Source organism: Felis catus, chromosome B1 (assembly GCF_018350175.1).
Source record: "Felis catus isolate Fca126 chromosome B1, F.catus_Fca126_mat1.0, whole genome shotgun sequence".
NCBI classification, from domain to species: domain Eukaryota; kingdom Metazoa; phylum Chordata; class Mammalia; order Carnivora; family Felidae; genus Felis; species Felis catus.
In genome coordinates this window covers 77085971-77106068 of record NC_058371.1, presented here as the reverse complement: position 1 = coordinate 77106068, position 20098 = coordinate 77085971, and the positions used below count along the sequence as shown (strand labels likewise).

The 20098-nt window shown below is 34.0% G+C and overlaps 1 protein-coding gene across 9 annotated transcripts in view; it reads right to left on the bottom strand.

Moving 5' to 3' along the window:
• Window positions 1-20098, bottom strand: part of LRBA (LPS responsive beige-like anchor protein) — a 775946-nt gene that overhangs the window by 15084 nt on the left and 740764 nt on the right. For all 9 annotated transcript variants that reach the window (XM_023252764.2, XM_045056857.1, XM_023252765.2 and 6 more), the window contains one exon: window positions 14425-14592. In XM_023252764.2, coding sequence (XP_023108532.2) covers window positions 14425-14592 — 168 coding nt within the window. The remainder of the gene's footprint in view (window positions 1-14424; window positions 14593-20098) is intronic.

Below are 20098 nucleotides of genomic sequence, written 5' to 3'. Positions count from 1 at the left end.
AGATACTTTCCAAATATAAATATAAGCCCCTTGATTAGATGATTTATAGACTAATGATTATAAAAGTAGCAACTCTGGCTTGATGCCCATTTCAAAGAAAGGACACCCCCCCCACCCCGCCATTCCGTGGTTCACTGAGATCCCTGTCATAATGCAGACAGTCTGAACTAGGACCTGATATCTCAAAGCAGCCCCTCTCTTAAATGCCTATTTACTAATCTTATGTACTTTTCTGAAATATAGACTTCACAGGGTGTATTTCTCTATGGTTCAAAGAATAGAGGGGGAATAAAGCAAACTTTTACGTGTAATTCTACTGATAGTGACTGAAAATTAGGGGAAGAAGGTGAGGAAGGGGTAGCAGAGAATCAGTATCCAGATAATGGAAGATACTTCTATACATTTTCACAAGTAGAAAAAGTCATCCTTTTTTCTAGTCCCAAACTGAAAAGAAAAAAACTAGTTGGTTATAAGAAACCCACACCACAAACGGCCCCAGCTCAGATAACGAAGACAGCAATGGGCTTGATTTGTGGCTTGATTTGTGGCTTGATTCATGCCAAACTGCAAGGATAAACTGAACTCCATATTTAGCCTGAAGAACACTATTTTAAGGCCACACTAGCCCTCTACTTTTATAGTCTCTAAAGACAAAGACACAAAAAGCCTTTATAAATGGGACTGAAGGGCAGTGTTCTATTAGCATGCTTAGATTTCCTTGATTTGGATTGGTTTCACAGGAAAATTGATAAAGGATCCTGTGTAGCCCAAAAGGGGCACATGTGCCCAGAAGAAGGCCACTAGCACCAGCTGTGGAACTCATGGAAAAGAACAACTTGTTAGATCCTATCATGTCGGTCAGGGAAAATCCAGCAGAAACCTGCTGTCCTTGGAAAGGCAAATACTGGCTGTCCAAAAAATTAAACTAGCCTCCAAAGCAATGGTTTTTGCAATGCATCAGTGGCTTCTCTGAAATTTCATGCAAAATAAATGTCCATGTTTATGTTTTTCTGGGGGCGGGAGGGGGGTTGGGGAGGGGAGGAAGGAAAATAGCTTTTACTGAAGGCACAGAGATCCAGACCAAAAGCAGAGGAGGGTCTCTCCTATGAAGACAGGGGCCTAGATTCTGTGCTTCCTGCCCCACTTCAGCTGGAGCCTGCAGTTACTTCATGTCTAGCCACTATAAAGAATTATTACAATGCATTTATTGTAGTATATAATACATAGCTGTGTCCCCACAGAGTCCTTCATGACTTTTGGTGACTATATATACTTCTGAATGAGATTTAAGTAAAGGGGCATCGTAGCAAACGTTGTACTACATTGGCTGTGTCACATGCAGCCAGACACAGGAACTGGCCTACATGCTTAATGACAAAGGGAGACCTCAAATGATATATGGAAAGGCAAGGCGATAAGTGGAATGAGGAGCTTGGTTTCTTTTGATTCCAAGTGTGTAAACTCTGAGGGAAAGCCACCTTAATTACAAAGTTCACACTTGACCTTTTGCAAGCCAGAAAGAATTTGTTAGAAGAGCAACTACTTTTTTTCCTCAAAAAGTACACAAATTTGGGAAATTATTTTAAGAAAAGCAGCAAATAATGTAAGCCAATCTGAACTACTTAACTTTCTATGAGAGATAAGCTTTGGCATAAAATTGGAGCTATGTTTTAAAAAGTTACCAATAATTAGCCCTGATTCATGGTTTCCCCCTTTCCTGAGATGTTCTACATTCTACAAAAATACTGTACAAGATACAACTTTGGAAATTAACATTTCATTATATCTACTTGGCAACCTTTTAAAATCAATAATTAAAATAATTAAGATCTGAGGAATACATTTTTAATGTGATTGTGAACGAGGAGGGGGAGACTTGGGTTTTAACTTGAGTTGTCTTGGAATTCTTCAGTGGGATATGAAAGTTTGAAGGAGAACTGATGGCTGCTGAAAGCAATCTAAAGTGTAAGCCAAAGTAAACAAAGGACAGATGGATAACGGTGGATCCAGAAGACATTGTCACTTGAGCATGGCAATGCTTTTTGTTTTCCAGATCTAAGAATTTTTTCTCAGGGACATAGGAAGGAAGGAAGAAAACTGCTGTCAACTGTATTTCTTTCTTTAACGTAAGAGTTGAAATACTCAGAATCTTCTAGGACTGTACAGTTTAGGAAGCCTCACAAGTAACCCCATAAAATTGGTTAAGATAAAATCATTCTTTTTTGTAAACTCATACTTAGGATTTTTTTCATAAGTATGCTTTACTTACAAAATACGAGTTTCCATTGATCCACACTATACCAATCATTTCTCCCTCCACAAGTCAGAAGACACACACATACTGAATGATTTCAAAACTGAAAAAGATTTTTCTTTTCCCAGGTCCTGATCTCTAAATAAAGAACTGTTCAATGCTAGGACTTCGGCCTCAAGTTTGGCAAGATGTCCTCAAACCCAGGAAGCAGGTTAGACAGTTCAGGAAATACAGGGGGGAGAAAAAAAGAAAAAGAAAGAAAAGGAAAGGAAAAGAAAAACAAATTAAAAACATAAGGGTAAACTTATGATCATTGGGTTGTTCTCAGGTAACTGGTTTCACAAATATTCATTGGATTTCCAGTAAAAGGACTGTGCTATTTAACTTCCCTCCCCTGTAGGTAATGCACATTAATATCCTCTAAAAATCCACATACAAGAATATGAGGAGCTATCAAATCCTCTTTAAAAAGGCTGTTTTCCAGTCTTGTTTAAAACCTGAACTGTGCATTCTCGTTTCATTATCTGCTATGCAGATTTCATGTTCTTTAAATTTTCTCATCAAAAAAATCTGTTCACAGTAAATACCTGTTGGGTTTTATAAGTTCCAATAAACCAAATGTTTTAAATATTAAAATTTCACTTCAGCAAATAGAATGATATGATATGGGATTTAAATCCAACAGGTCCAAACTGTTTAAATTCAACTGATATTTGGGGGACCGCTTGGAATAAAATTACTAAGGGCAGAGGGAAAAACTGCAGGCAGAACATAGGCTTAATATGTGGCTCACAGAATTTATTTATTTCTCTGTAGTTACACTGTTATACATCATTCTGGATCACAGAGCCCAAGCAATAACATCCTATAGAAAGGAAAGGAAAGGAAAAACTGCTACATATCTGTGTATTTGTTTGGAAAGTCTAGAAACAAAATCTAGGAACCATATAACTCAGTGCCATTGTAGCACTCATATCCCACCCAACCTCTTGCCAGCCCTGAGAGATAATACTTAGGAGGGAAAATCAGCTCAAATAAAATAATACTGGCCATATATTACTTTTTCAAAGACCCAAAAGCTAATCACCATCTTTCACTGAAGTCTCTAAACCAAATAAAGAGTAGAAGAAAAAAGTTTTCTGAAAAATATCAGATTAATTCTTTGATAAAAATTTGCAGTAGTTAATGGCTACAAAAAATCTTTACTTTTGCTTTCCGAGATAGGAGGATCTACCAAAAGCTAGATCATAAAGCAGAACAGATTCCTTTAAGAACCTTTTAAAGTCTTACTGCTTGAAAAATCGTCATGGCTTTCCATAAAGCCGAGAGAAAAATTTATCTTGCTGCTAGTTTAAGGGGCTACACTTCAAACTCTTCTTAAAGAAAAATAAAAAGAGAAAGAGGATAGACTTCTTGGACTGCTTTGAAAAGCTTGAGCAATTACTTCAAAGGAAAGGGCGTCTTTGTCCGGAGAGCAGGTTTATGACTACTGATGCAAATCCTAACCAAAGGCTGAAAAGGATACTCAGTGCATCTTTATGGATGGCCTTAAAGGAAGATGAACAAGTCAAAGGAGATTAAAGACAGCCCAAATCCTGCCAAGATCTTATACCGGGACACACCGGTTTTTACAGATGTGCTTTTCTCAGTACATAATACTGGAAATATCAGTACTAATTTACAGACACTATTCTAACAACCCAACTTGCATTAAAGCAGCACAAGATCTCCGCAATACCCATTTAGCATTTATATTGGACCTGTGTTTTAAAATATTAGGTGACGTGTTTTACACCATTAGGCAGAATAACAAATGCTTTTGTTAAGTGTGTTTCTTTGGTGCCCTCATAACTGAGTATATTTCTCCTCAAATGGACCCTGAACCACTTACAGTTATACCTCACGGAAGAGAAAACAGTCATTTCTCTAGTACCTGTTCATAAATATTCAATGAGAAAAATATTTCAAAAGATATGTCTCCATTAAGGCAAGGGGGGTTAATAATCCAGGTAAAAACAGACTAGATGTGTATTTCTGGCAAACACTTGAGTTACATTTTAAAATTTCACTAAAGTTCTTGGTATTTTTGGCATCATCTCCTCTGTCTTATGAAAATTAAATTACTTTAAAATGTACTGCACAATTCTCATTAGCAGTTTAAATGTTATTAGCAGAGAGAGAATCTCCATTCATTCCCTGTTTTTTTTTTTTTTCACAAGTTACTACTTAACTTCATTTCATAATGAAGTTTGGTTCTACATGTACCTATTTCTAGTTTCGTAGAAATGAAATTAGTTCAATTAATACTTAGTTGAGATGACTCCTGAGCCAAAAAGTTAACATTTCCCATTTGCTTTCTCATTCATTCATTTACTCTTTCATTTACTTAATAGCTTTTATGGGATATATGCAATGCACTGTGGAAAAAGGAGGAGAATAAAATATAGTCTATTGTCAAATAACCTGATTTTAAGTGGTCACTGGATCAGGTTCTGTTACCTTACTATAAACCTGCAAAGTATAATTATGAATACCTATAATTGGAAAGGTCAAAAGGCTGTACTGAAGTTCAAACTGTTACAATGGAATTTTTATACCAAATGTGCATTTCACATCAACTAATGAAGTCCTTTAATAAAACCACAGATATAATTTTCCACATTATTAAAATATAACCATCTGACCTCTTCAAGAGGTAAAAGAAAATATGAGACCTGGCTTTGTTAAAAAAAATCATTTCAACAGAGTATTCACTTTGAAAGAAAACACACATTTAAGAACCTAAATATAAAAGTTATTAAGTATATAGAGATTTTTTTATAATCTAAGTATTATACAATGTATGCCAGTCATTTCCTAACGAAGGAAAGTTCCGTATTGCACATGCCTTTTGTCCCATTTTAATTACATTTTGATTACTACAACAATTTGTTGAGGAAAAAAAAATTCACGTGTTAACTGTACACTGAACTTTCTTATGTGGCTCACCATAATGGCAAACCGAGAAAGGAAATGGCTTTCTGAAGCGGAAATGAGGTTAGCTACTAAATGTTCCTTAAACCTTCCCATTAACTTCCTAATGTCACTACATTTTAATTATGAAAGAGGAATTCTTTGAAATTTGTTCTAGTCCTTCTATCTCTGCCAACCCTTCTCCTTCTCTCCACTCATCATAGTCTCTTTGGTGAAAAAAAAAAAAGTTAATTTGGTTAGATATATAGACTATGGAAAATAAACCAAAGCTGCATTTAGGGTGGGACAACCATCAGATAGTAAATTTTGATAGCTTCCTCTTGTAAATAATATTAGAATTACTAATGCAAAACAAGATAATGTTGGTATAAAAACCAACTATAGGTTCTTGGTTTATAACCTTTCTTCTTCCTCCTCTTTGTCTCTGTGTGTGCATCTCTGTCTTACAACTACAATAGAAAATGTGTGTGAGTACGTACCTGCAATTGCATAAAGTATAACCCTAAGTTGGGTCATAATATTAAAAAAATACAAAATCCTAACATGATATATACTGTCATAAGAATTCAGTTTAGCAAAATTATCTCTGTATTGTCCTTTGCAAATACAAAGCATGCTTTAGTGACAGGGTTGCATCAAATCGTCTACAGGTGATGGCCCAATTAACTCAAATGAAAAATGCAGTACAGCTTAGTGATCAAGAATGGTGCCTCTGGCCTAGAATACCAGCCATGTGATCTTCCTTGGGCATGTTCTCATAGTTTACAGTAAGATCTAGGAGCTTCAAGGCCCAGGGCAGAAAGTAAAGACATATTTATAATCTCTCCGTGCTTCACCTATAAAACAAGGATAATGATAGTAGTTACCACATAGGACCACTGTAAGGTTCAATGAGTTACCATGTAAAGTGCTTTTGGTGGTGCTCAGCATGCAGTGAGCACCCAGCAAGTATCACCGAGCAGTAGTAGTGGTAGTAGTAACAACAGTAGAATGATGTTCACTCTCTGTTGTAGACGCTCTTTCAGCAAAAGTATAATATCTGATCCTATGCTTCATAAATGAAAATTAGAGATGGTTCTGATTATTTTTGTTTGTCATTCTTTTATTTCTTAACTTCTAAAAATTAAACTTTGACTTCTCCCATTCTTCCTTTTCTTAGACTTTCCAGTCTTCCCTAACAATCCATATAAATTCTGATAAAACTACTAATACCTAGAAGCCTAGAGAAGAAAGTGAAGGTACATTATAATCATTAGGTAATAGTACAGTAATAACACTACTATTATCAAAGTAATACGTGCTCATTATAAAACATTCAGACAATGTAGTAAATTATGAAGAAGGAAATGAAAAAAACTGCCTCTAAATTCCACTACCTATAAATAACCATTGCTAACATAAGAAAAATCATTTTGCTGGCTATCATTCTGGACTTCTTTCTATGCATGAATATACACAGAACACAAAGTATATACATAGACATAGACACCTAAAAATTATACACATAGTTTGGTGATCTTTTACACTTAACGATACAGACAGCATTATTTATCCGTGTCAGTACCACAAATTCGTAATACAGTAATGGCTGCAGAGTATTTCATTATGTGAACATACAAGACTCTACTTATGTATTACATATTTTTCTTTCTTAACACTTTTCATTTGTTGATTCCCCCCATAGAGGGTCTTGCTTTTGGCTCAAATTCATTCATAGCTCCTGTAGCTGTATATCTAGTATCTAATAACATAAACATTATAAAATTTTGCCTCCAAAAAAGAATACAGATAAAAACATTTTACATCTTTAGCTTAATTGGAGACATTCTGATTTTAATATCAAAAGCAAAAGGCAACCTATGTAATGGGAGAAAATACTTGCAAATCATATATCTGATAATATCCAAAATATATAAAGAGCTCATACAACTCAATAGCAAACAAACAAATGTAAAACAATCTGATTTTCAATAAATAGATAGATCGATAGGCAGGCAGAGGATGTGAGTAGGTATTTTTTTTCCAAAAAAGACATACAAACGGGCAACAGGTACGTGAAAAGGTGCTAAACATCACTCATCATCAGGGAAATACAATCAAAACAACAATAATATATCACAATTGTTCAAATGGCTGTCATCAAAAAGACAATAAATAACAAGCGTTGGAGAGGATGTGGAGAAGAGGGACCCCTCATGCACTGTTGGTGGGGATGTAGATTGCGGTAGTAACTGTGGAAGGCAATACGAGGTTCCTCAAAAAATTAAAAAAAAAACATATGGTACAGCAATTCTACTTCTGGGTATTTATCTGAAGGACATGAAAACACTACCTTGAAAAGGTATCTGCACCCTCATGGTCATGACAGCATTATGTATAATAGCCAAGACTTGGAAACAACCTGTATCCATCAATGGATGAGTGGATAAGAAAATGTGGTGTGTGTTGTGTGTATGTGTGTGTATACACACACCAGTGGATTATTATTCATTAATAAAAAAGAGGAAATCCTGCCATGTGTCACAACATGGATGGACCTTGAGGGTATTATGCTAAGTGAAACAAGCCAGAGAAAGACAAATACTTTCTAATTTCACTTATATGTGCAATTAAAAAAAAAAAAACCCAAAACAAACAAACAAACTGACCTCAGAGATACAAAGAACAGACTGGTATGGTAGTTGGGGGGACTGGTAGGGGAGATGGCAAAGGTGGTCAAAAGGTACTTTCAGTTACAAAGTCAGTCAGTCCTGGGACGTAGTATACTCATGGTGACTACAGTTAATAACACTATATTGTAGGTTTGAAAGTTGCTAAGAGAGTAGATCCTCATCACAGGAAAAAAAAAATGTATAACTGTGTGGTGATGGACATTACCTAAATAAACTGCGGTGATCATTTCACAGTATATACATATATCAAGTCATGTTGTACACCTGAAGCTAGTATGTTATATGTCCATTTTATCTCAATTAAGAAAGACACATCCTGATCCCACTCACTCCAGGGAAATATAGCAATCTCTCAGGTGTAGGAAATTACAAGCTACAAGAGTAAAAGCTAAAAAGTTCAGCAGTCATAAAGACTTCACCATAGGAGGCAGAAAGAATTCTAAGGATTTTCCCCCCTACCTAGAAATAATTCAAATCTAGAATCTGAAGTCTGACCGAGCCTATTTATGAGCAAAATTACTTTAAAAACTAGGGCAATTATTGCTTTGTAAAAGGAATCATTAGAGGAATTTAAGTACTTAATTTCATGGTTTTTAAAAATAAACTGTTAGGAATATTAAAGTACAATATAAGGGACACATGCACAAAGCTGTCATACAGTTTCTCTACTGAAATGAACTTTTTGGAAGGTGATAAAGTCAGTCTAATAGATTGTTCCAGGAGGCCTTGATTAAATGTGTCCTTATGATGGTTCTCCAATAATGTTACACACACACACGTGCAATACTCTAAAAGCACAAGAATCCCGCTTTTAGGTTTAAAAAAGGGTGGGAGAAACAGCTTGCCATTTCAAGGTATATTCAGTTTCAATTAAATGAAGAAAGATACATTCCAAATTTTCTTTGAGAACCCTAGCTGACCAGAGGGAACTTGTCTCTTCTTACATTAGTTCTACCAATTGTTTGAAATTAAATTTCCCATCTGAGCATAAAGTATTAGACAAGCAACTTTCTTTGGTGTGGTACTATGAAAGTCTACACATGAAGATACTCAGTTTCAATTTGAGGGCATAAATCTTCAGTTCTTCTGTTCTCATATTTATATGACTACAGCCTACGGCTGAATGGTATAGTCATTTTTCTCTGCAACTAAACAAGGTAAATAAATGTGATATATTGGCACATCACCCCACCACTCTGCATATGGTGCACATTAAGGTTGTATTCATTTGCCATATGAATATAATTCCTTTTACCACATCTACTATTAGTTACAAGCAGTAAATACAGAGTTGTTTTGCTGGAACTTGCGGGCCTGCATTACATCATGGAGCACTAAACATCCTGGACCTTCTGGAGAATTTCATAAACATAGTTTAATGTCACCTGAACTTGAACACTGCCAACATACTGCTGCAAACCCAACTTGATGAATTATTCAAGAAAAAAAAGAAAAATACAGGGCAGTCTCAGTGTTAGTACAACAGTATATGCCAAAAGTCAGGCCACAAGGAAAGCTCTTGATGAGGTAAATATAAGAAGTCACGTTCTAGACAAAGAATCAGACCGAGAGAAATATGCCGGGTGCAAGAAGGCTACTTGGGCCAAGCGCTCCTTTCATATTCAGAATCTAGTGAACATAAGGTCAAAATATCTAAACAATTTTCTTCAACTACAGCTTACCTGCAATCAAGAATATAAGAGTTTATCTTATGACAAACTGATGCTTTGTTTCATGAGGCATACGTTGAGCTTACTTTTTCCTTAAACAAAGTATTTATTATAAATTTCCAAATCCACATTAGGGTAGAGGAAAAGAAGGAAGAAAGTGATTTCTTTTACAAACTTATATGGTTCACCACAAACGTACATACCTTGGCATTTGTGACCCATAAATCATATATCACAGGCAATTAAAAACAACGTACACCTGTCTTATCACATACTGATTTTCAAATTTACCGAATTAAGTCCCTAAATACATCCAGCAGATGGTGCTCTAGGACACCTACTTAAAGAGAGTAATGCTGTTTGTGTTATATCCACCTATATTTTGGCAAGACAAAGAATAAGGATTTATCAGTAGCTTCAGTAAAACATATTAGGCTTTATGATAGAAAGAACATAATTCCTAAATATGTGCACAAAAATATACATATGCATAAGCACATGTGCACAGAAGCAACCAGTAAATAATTCACACCTGGACATATAATGATACTACTTTTCTTATAGACTGATGAGTAGTCTATGTATATCAGTGGTATTTATAGTCATAAGGCAAGATCATTCTAAATTCATTAAAAAAAAATTTAGAATGCCTTAAAGTTAGAATTCATTTTTAATTATAGCAGGAATGTCTCATTAGGGTGATACTAGTAAAATTAACAACAGTGGGATTTACGGTAATGACTTAAGTGATTGATGAGAGTATAACAAAATGAAGTTTTAGACAGAGAAAAAGCAGGGCAGCTATGGCATACAGTACTTTAAAAAACAGCTCTGTGGTCTGTTAGTGCTAGCCTTATGGTTAATAAAACCTTCTTTCTAATTAATGGTGCTGAAATATTCTTAAAGAACAGAATCTTGTTGTTATGAAGAAAAACTTAGTTGTGTGTGTGTGTGCGTGCGTGTGTGTGTGTGTGTGTGTGAGCGCGCGCGTTTTTCAGTAGACGCCATTCCCATAAAGGAGAAAGCTGACATAGATTAGCATGTCTGATTGCAAAGAGGAAAAAAAATGCCACCTTTCAATCAAATCAAAACCAGAATGTGAGGATGGAAAACTACTTTACTGAAATACTATATACACAAATCTATGCAACACCCTCACAGTCGGCAAACATTTGTTTCTAAAGCTAATCAACTGTGGCTTTTAAAAAATTACTCAGAAACCTGAAAATATTTAATAAGTATTTACTTTCAAATGCTTAATAAGCATTTAAAGTTTATGATCTAGTAATACAATATAAAAATAGTGGATAAGAACTATTTTGTAAATTTTCATCTTGCTTATAAGATCATTTCAAAGTTTAAAGTATTTAAATGTCAATTGAGTGCACGGGGGAGGGGGGCGTGATTTTCTCCAAAATTTGAAAGTGGATAGTTTGTATAGTATTATTCTGAAGGAAAATTGAGTGTTTCAGGAAAAGCATCCTGGTGCACAAATTCAGCTCTAAAACACAGAGTACTAGGGCAAAGGAAGATATGCTTCCATGTAGAAAATACCTTTCTTTAAAATATTCTCGTTCATTTTATTTAAAAATCTACAACTAAATGGAATTGAATCTTAATTTTTCTTCTTGGTAAGAAAACTGCATTCTACAGGAGGTAACCATCACAAAACAAAAGAGTCAAAGATGAGAAACTATCTGTTATTCAGGAAAATGAGGCCTTTGCCACATAATCTAGGCATAGTTTATAAAACATGTGCATCCTTTTAAAAGCCCAAGTTATAGTATATATGGGTTTTACCCAGTTTGAATTAGCTGGATTTTGCCCAAGCAATGTGTATTTTAATACTGGATAACATGATTTTAAAAAGATAGTAATAAAGCTATAAACTTTACATATAGCACTAATACTAATTTGTAGAAAATGGTGCAGGCTTATGACCCTAGCAAGTAAAAATGGGAGCTTATTCTCATGGTTTTTGAAAACAAAACAAAATACTTGAATGAGCCCTAAAAAATGCAGAAAAAGCCATAGCATAGTTTTCTTTAACTTACCTATTTTCCTTTCATGAAAGGAAAAAGTCTATATTCAAAATTTAAAGTTGAGACATTGTATGCATTTATAGACCAGATTGAAATTATGTATAAACAAAGCATGGCCATTTCTTAAAGGGCATGTATATTGCATCCAAGAGATACAATATAGGAATAAGCATAACCTAAAATTCCTCATGTGAACAGCTCTGACTTGAGCGGCTGCATCGTGGAGCCATCAAGGAGCCAGAGGCTTATAAAATCCGAACCAGCTTGCATGAATGTGTAAAACACAGTTACACGCGCGGTAAAAATGTCTTTGTTTTTGTTTGTCATTTCTTTTGAACAGCTTAGACTGGCTTGTTCATTTTTCTATTCTAATGTGTGGAAATTCTCATTATATGAAAAAGTGCCTATTTGTCTTTCTCCCAGATTCATCCTTCAAAGCTAAAGCAAAATTAGATTGGGACATCAGACATTATAAAAGAGCCAGAAAGGATGAGGTTCACTTTGAGAAAGGTAATTTAATTTAGTCAAGATACATTACAATTTTCTAAAATTTTTATGAGATGTGCTGTTATGTTATTCTTTTATTTTTTTTTCTTTTCATTACCAGCGTTACTAGGAGTTAATGTCCACCATACTGCAGACAATGAGAGGGTATAGATGAAGTGCCTTATGAAAAATATAACATTATAATATATGCTCTAATGCCAACAAGATGGTGTTTGTATGGTGATTTATTTGCTCTAAGCATTCTGTGCTTCTGATAACACTTTAAGTCAGTGACTATTGTTGCTTTCATTTTACAGACAAGACAGAAGGACCACAGAAAAGCTTAGAACTTAGATTTGTTTTACTCCAAACTCCAGGATTTGGTCAATGCTACTGGATTCATTTTTTCTAGAAGACATGCATGTAAAAACCATCTCTAGGATGATTTATAAGGTATTTATACATTTCTTCCTTCTGGAAATGTTGAATATTTCTAGTATGAAAATATACTTTAATTTCTGAAATGTAACAGCAATTACATATAGGTATAGATAATAAGCCTCTAGCTACTTCTTGGAGTACACACTGGTAATGACCATGTATAACATATAGAACACAAATTAGACCATGGAAGTAAAAATAAAATTTTTTCTTGTATTTGGATTGCTACATGCGAATGAAACACATTACTTTAAGGCAAGAGAAAGTTCTTCCTGTGTATTTTCAGATAAGTAACAAATTACATATTTATTATTTATGTTAAACGTAGGTTTGTCTAAGATAATTTACTGAACCGCGGTAACTGAGTTTATAAACACAGGAAAAAAAGAAATTGAAAGGAGACACTCCTAAAAGGCCAGAAATGAAGAAGGAGCAGAATGTGAGGGTCCAATAAGAACATGAAGTACTTTTCAAACGAAAGTGAAAAGCAAAATCCCTTAAGTTTACATGTTTAAACATTTTATTGTAATTATGTATGAAATGCAGATGTCTCCGTAAATATGTGAAATACACACATGAACACATTACCCTCCCATATAAACACTAAAGTTTGACCTGATCACAAAGACCATATTATCTAAAGCATCACAATCTTAAAGTTATTTTTAATATTCTATTTGTATAGGGAATTATCCCTGATTTAATTAACATAAGAAATATACATTACAGGATTTAATAAAAATCGTGTTTACCTATCACACAAAACAGAAAAGCATAAACAGCTTTGATAAAATATCTCCCATATACTTCTTTTAAAATTATACACTGGCTTTTGACTATTTTTACATATTTCACTTTCAATCAAATATTAAACATTTAATAAGCACAGCTTTAAGAAGTCAATCCAAAATGTGACGGAATTAAGCATGTTCAGACTGCCTCATAATTTGGAGCTAAGGAACAGAAGTAAGTGCCATAGCATTCAGGTAAAGCAATCAAGGACAAAATGGTCCTTCCTTTTAACCAAATGTAGTGCAGCTTGCTTTAAATTAAGAAACTGTAAATATTTAAGAGCAGTTAAAATGCTCTACTTTATGAAGTAAAAATCTAAAGCTATTCTTGCAGGAACTCTTCAGTGTTGTCATAATCATTTTAATTAAATTCTCATTTTTCAGGTGGTCCCTTTAATTGTTTTTTCCTACTTCTTAATGTGTTTTTCTAAAGCCATTTCTTTTCTGCAGCTGTGTGCGATTGGTTTTAATGGTAGCTGCTTCCTTTTTTGCCTTCTGTGAATTACAATTTTAAATGGTTACACATTTTTTGTTTTACTGCCTTCAGCATAGTTTCATAAAGATGTTTAAGGCTGTTGGTGAACATTTTCATTTCCCATATGAAAAACCAAGAGCCAATTTGAATATTCCATATTGGCCTTTTATGACCTGTTTTATCTTTTAATATGTAAATGAAAGCATATTCTTTATAAAGACTGGTTTGTTTCCATGAAATTATAATTTTTCTTTTGCCCTCTTAAAATATGAATTCAATAAACAAGATAATATGTGATTGCTCTTTCATGTTTTGTCTTGTTCGTGAATGAAACACCTCTCTTTTATTTGGTGACAGCCATTTCCAAAGAAGAACTACCATGTTCAGATCATAACCTGTAACATGAAAAATCCATAGTTGGATTTGAATTATCAATGTTCACAAACTGTTAATAATTGAAAGCCTATCTAGACCTTCCTTAAATTATAACTAAGAAATTAAAACGACTCAATAATTCAGTTTCACTTTCACCACGATGAAAAATGTAACTTCAAACGTCACTGCAGAATGTTATTATACGTCACTTGTAATAGTTTACTTATAAAATGAGTTGTACTCACTGCCCGGGTTATCTCCAATCCCACTGCTTTTTCCATTCCAGTACCAGAGCAGAAGGGTTGCGTCACGTGACCCTGAGAGAATGTAGCAATTTCCCCCGATATAGGACTCAGAACGAGTGAGGCAAGTAACCACATCCCAATGGCCAAATACCACTTGGATCAATTTTCCTGAAATACAAAACAATTTTCTTTAAAGCTGAAATGAAAAAAGATAAGAAAATATTCCAGTGACCATTTAACTTACAAGATAATGAAGTCATATTAACTCAGATTCTGATGATTCAGGATTTATAATAACATTTGATCTGGTCTAACCTAAAAGTTTTCTCTGAATATTAACAACAAAAAATCAACTGAGCAGTGATAGTAACAGTTTTGAAAGACATATATTAAAACCGTTTCAACAAACAGTATTTGAGGGCCATGATGCCATATAGCATTATGTCCATGGCTACCATAAATAATAAATAAATCATGTCTACTGATTAAAACAGCCCCAGGAGAATTCAACAATTTCAGCAATTTCTTAAGTTATTCTGTAGGATTCAAAACAAAATAAAACTTAGGTTCCTTTCTTTAAGTACTTTATAACTTAGACTTTACTAATACAAACTTGTCTCTGAATTAGTAAAGAGTTAATGTATTTTTTTAAAAGTGATCTATACAAGGACCACATAAATCACTCTGGAGAGTTTCTGTGTTTTTTTTTTTTTTTTCCAAATTAGAATTACATGACCTAAATTTTGGTAAAAAGACTACTATATTATGATTGCAGTTTGAGCCAGGTCATTCCATCTCTGTTTTAATTGTCTGAATGATGAAAATTCCTTGGGGGCTCATGATGAAATTCAGATAATGGCAGTTTATCTAACATTAATGACTGGGGGTGAAAAGGAGGAACTCTAACTAAACTTACTACAGATCTAGGGTTTCAGACACAGGATGACTTGTTCACTAACAGTGCCAGAAAAAAGAGTAAAGCCCCCACTTTTAGTGCCAGAAAAAAAAGTAAAGTCCCCACTTTTAAAACCTTTGTTTAAAAATTAGGATGGTGTTTATAATTCATACATACTGTCTAAAGAATTAAATAGCTATAGAAGCCCTTCCACTCCATCCCTATAGTTTCTAGCTAAAATTTTCCTTTCAAAAGGCTTACAGAATGTACAGTTGAATGTCAGAGATTATCTGTCTCTAATATTCAGCATAAGTTTTTTTTATTTTTGAATAAATGTTTCAGTGGGGTCATATATATGTAATTCAAATATTCAAGAAGAAAGACCACTAAGCTGAAAAAAGATTAATATGCCTTAAAAAGTTTGTGTTTAATTTGTAACACATCATAACCTATTCAAAAGTTTGAGGTCTCAAGTATTGGCATCTAAGTATATTTAACTTTTCAAGATAATCATAAATATAACTAAAAAAGTACTTATGTTAACTTTTTTTAATTCTTCATTTTAATAGGTCTCTTACTTTTTTAAGGTTTTTAATGTTTATTTTGCTTTTGAGAGGTGGGGGGGGGGGCGGTTGGAGGGGCAGAGAGAGAAAGACACAGAATCTGAAGCAGGCTCCAGGCTCTGAGCTGTCAGCACAGAGTCCAATGCAGGGCTTGAACTCACAAACCAGGAGATCATGACCTGAGCCAGAGTCAGACGCTTAACCAACTGAGCCACCCAGGCACCCCAGTAAGTCTAATACCTGTTAAAAAGGCTGCAAATTTAAAAATAAAATGCTGAAACATAATTTATTTAACTCAGGTATAAGATCAAATACAGTGTTTTCACTCTTGCAGAGAGCCTACTACTAGTAACTTTAAATTCAGATTCATCTCAGGCTCAAATTGCACAATTAATAAAATGCATTTTTTCTCCTGTGAATAGTCTTTAGTTAAAGCTGGTGTTTTAACTGCTGAAGTTAAAAATGTGTACTTCTGAATTTCTTCAACTTTTTAAATGGATATCAAAACATTTCATTTAAAAAATTAATTGTATCGACAAAGATCAAGAATTCAAGCCTTCTTAGAATAAAAAAAATGGAAATGAAAAGAGCAAATTAAATATGAAAAGATATAATCATTTCCACATCATTTCCAATTTACATGAAGAACAAAGTGGAGAGGGTTAGTGGTAAACTGGGTGGTGTCAGAGTAAAGGCAGGCCTTACAAAGGGTAAGACAAAGTCAGCTGAATGCACTCTTAGTACTAACTGGAAAACTGAAGGCAATGTCAGTGAGTTGTAACCACTGAAAACAACTGAACATACTGTGTTGGTTATGTTTTTGGTAACAGGATGTACAGTTATTTCTGCCTCAGCCTACACCTAAATGTTGAGAACATGTAAACTACAGGAGTAATGTAAATAGATTATTTAGGGCAGGCCTATTTAAGATGTGATGGCCATCAATCCAGTGGGTTGTAGAAGTGAGGAGGAGTTACCAGGATTAACAATCAATGGTACAAGAGGAACACAGCGCACGGGAAATCCAAGTGCTTCCAGGAGCCTTGCAAAAAAGCGGCTATTCTCCTGATAATTTACCTAATTTCCAACTCATGTGAGAACAAAGTGTAAAGATTTAGCTGGACAAGTGGGATAAATTAACTATAGTGGCAGAATCTTCCCAGATCCATTTGTTAATTCTAGGGTAAGTCATCACTCTGTATCTATAATGTCAGTGTTAGAAAAATGTATACTCTGTCACTATGGTTCTTTAATTAAAACTTCCTTGTGTTTTAATTTTGGCCCCCAAAGTTATCACAATTATTTTTTATTCAACCAATATTTACTGAGTGCTAAGCATTAGGCCTTCTTACATGTATATTGGTGGTAATTAGACATGATGCCTGCCCTTATAGTATTTAGTGTCTAGTGGGGCAGACAGACATTAAACACAAACATATGTAATTATGAATAGTGATAAGTATTATAAAAGAAAAAAACAAGATAGGATCAGTGAGAATAATAAGGTAGAATGAATTTAGATTGGGCATCAAGGAAGACTGAAATGAGGGAGTGATGTGACATTTACATATTTACATCTAAAGCCTTTCATATTTTAATACCAATTAATTTTATTTTCTACAATGTATACTCTGGACTCAACTCTGGAAAACATTATTTTTTTAAGTTTACTTTTTCCTGTTCTGGCAGCCTTCCTCAGCAATAGTTGTTATTGCTATGAGGTGGAGGTTCACTCCTCCTAAATAAATCACAGCATATAAATACCTGCTGCTCTTTTTGGTAAATTATTTTCTGATAATCTCATAAGTGTTCCTCAACCTTTATTTTTTGTTTCCTTTAATACCAGTCCACCTCTCCACACACTAATATCAAATATTACCACAAGCACTAGAATATCCTTTTTTTGACAGAACAAATTTTCTAGTTAATGTTTTATTTGACAGCTGTGCTACAAATAAAAAAAATTCAAGCTCAGGACTCTACACCACTGAATCTAAAACGTGGCCTGAAAATAATTCCCACTGCCGAGGGAAGGTTTTATTGTTGCCTCTGCTGTTCTGGTTGTGTCCCGAAAACATGATTTATGTTTAAAGAATTTCCCGTTACAACCAGTTTCTCTCCCCCACTCCACCCCACCCTGAATCTAATAACGGAAGAATTTTTTTTTTTGGCTTATGTGTGAAAATATAATTGAATTCAACACTTGTGATAGCTTTGCTATTATATATTATTGATCATATAATTTCCCCCTTGCTTTTCTGGTAAACCTAAAGGAGAAACTATTTAATATCCCTATTGTCATAAAACATATATTTACTCTAACTGAAGTTACTTTGAATAAAACTAGCATCAGAGTTTGTTTGTATAGAAGATATTAAGAAACATACTAGGACTATCATTTCAGGATTTTTTCATAACTTTTCTAGCAAATGTCAATATTTTTATTGTACAAGCTAAGTAAGTACCACTAAAATGAAGCTTAGAATAAATCTACCACTTATGAAAATGTTTTACACACACTCACACTCACATATCCAAAAAAAACCCTGTAAAGTGGAAGGTTTTTGGAAAGAAGAGAAGAAATGTTATCTACTTTATCACGTCTAATGTAACATGGCAGACACAGAGGAACTTAGTGTCATACATTATAGTATTTTCCAAAATTAACCAATATTCATGGGTACGCCTATATGAGACAACATGGTGTAATGATAAAGAATGCTACATCTGAAGTCAGAAGAGCTGGCTCCAATACCAAGTTCAATTACCATTATCTATACAAATTGCAAAAAAGTTACTTAACCTTTCTAAACCTCAGTTTTCATCATCTGAAAAATAAGGATGAAGATACCTGTCTTGTCTCTCACAGGACTGTTATGAGGCTGACACAATATCATGTATATGAAAGAATTTTATAAATTCTAAAGAACTGTGTGAATGTAAGTGATATTTTAAATATTAGTATTACATAAAAGTGATTATTACAAATTATATTACAAATATTAATAGTCAATGCTTTTGAAAAGTGATATGAAAGGTTAGCAAATTCAAAAATACTCAAATGTCAAAACCAAAGACTGACATAATATATGATTCCACTTATATAACATTCTGGAAAATGCAAAATTACAGAGATAAAGAATAGATCAGTGGTGCAAAGCTGAGGCGGGCGAAGAGGCTGATGGCAAAGGGGGGGCACAGGGAATTTTGGGGGTGACAGAACTGCTCTACATCTTTATTATGGTGGTTATGTAATTCTATACACTGCTTAAACTTACAGAACTGTAACCCAAAAAGAATTCATTTTATGGTATGTAAATTATGAAATAATTTTTTAAATGTATAAAAAATGATATGAATCTAAAAGAATGTTTAAGAAAATTTTGTGAGAGCATGTAACAATTTTAATCTGAAAGTTTATGCAAAAGGGGAGCACAATTTGAGGTCAATGATTCTAATAAGGTTGTCATTACCATAACAGTGAAAGAAGAGGTTAAAATTTAAATTCCATTATTAAATCAGAGAAAAGTCACTGTAATAATAAATAATTTTAGGAACACATCAATTCCATTGCATTTTTTAAGAATTCTAGAGGAGTTTTAGGCTCAATACTAATCAACCTTATAGACCTCAACATGCAGTAAGTGCCTAATTAAAGAAAAAGACTAGAGGGGCGCCTGGGTGGCTCAGTCGGTTAAGCGGCCAACTTCGGCTCAGGTCATGATCTCCCAGTCCATGAGGGCTGTGAGTTCGAGCCCCGCGTCGGGCTCTGTGCTGACAGCTCAGAGCCTGGAGCCTGTTTCAGATTCTGTGTCTCCCTCTCTCTGACCCTCCCCTGTTTATGCTCTGTCTCTCTCTGTCTCAAAAAAAAATAAATGTTAAAAAAAAAATTAAAAAAAAAAAGACTAGAATAATGATATTTTCTTTCTGGACCTACAGAACATAGGATACACATTTTAAGAAAACTATCATCAGTTCAATAAAAAAATAAGTAAGATCATGGCAAAAACAACTTGTAGGGTCTATTATATGAACAGTATATATTCAACTATTTTTCCTCTACTTTCTCATAGCTATATTACAATACATTCATCAAAATGCATTAGGACAAAATTTTTGAATAACCAACAATTAGTTTTTCAATATATTATACTTACTAAAGCAGAAACTTGGATTCATACATTCTATAAAGATTATAAACAAGACTGAAAAATGA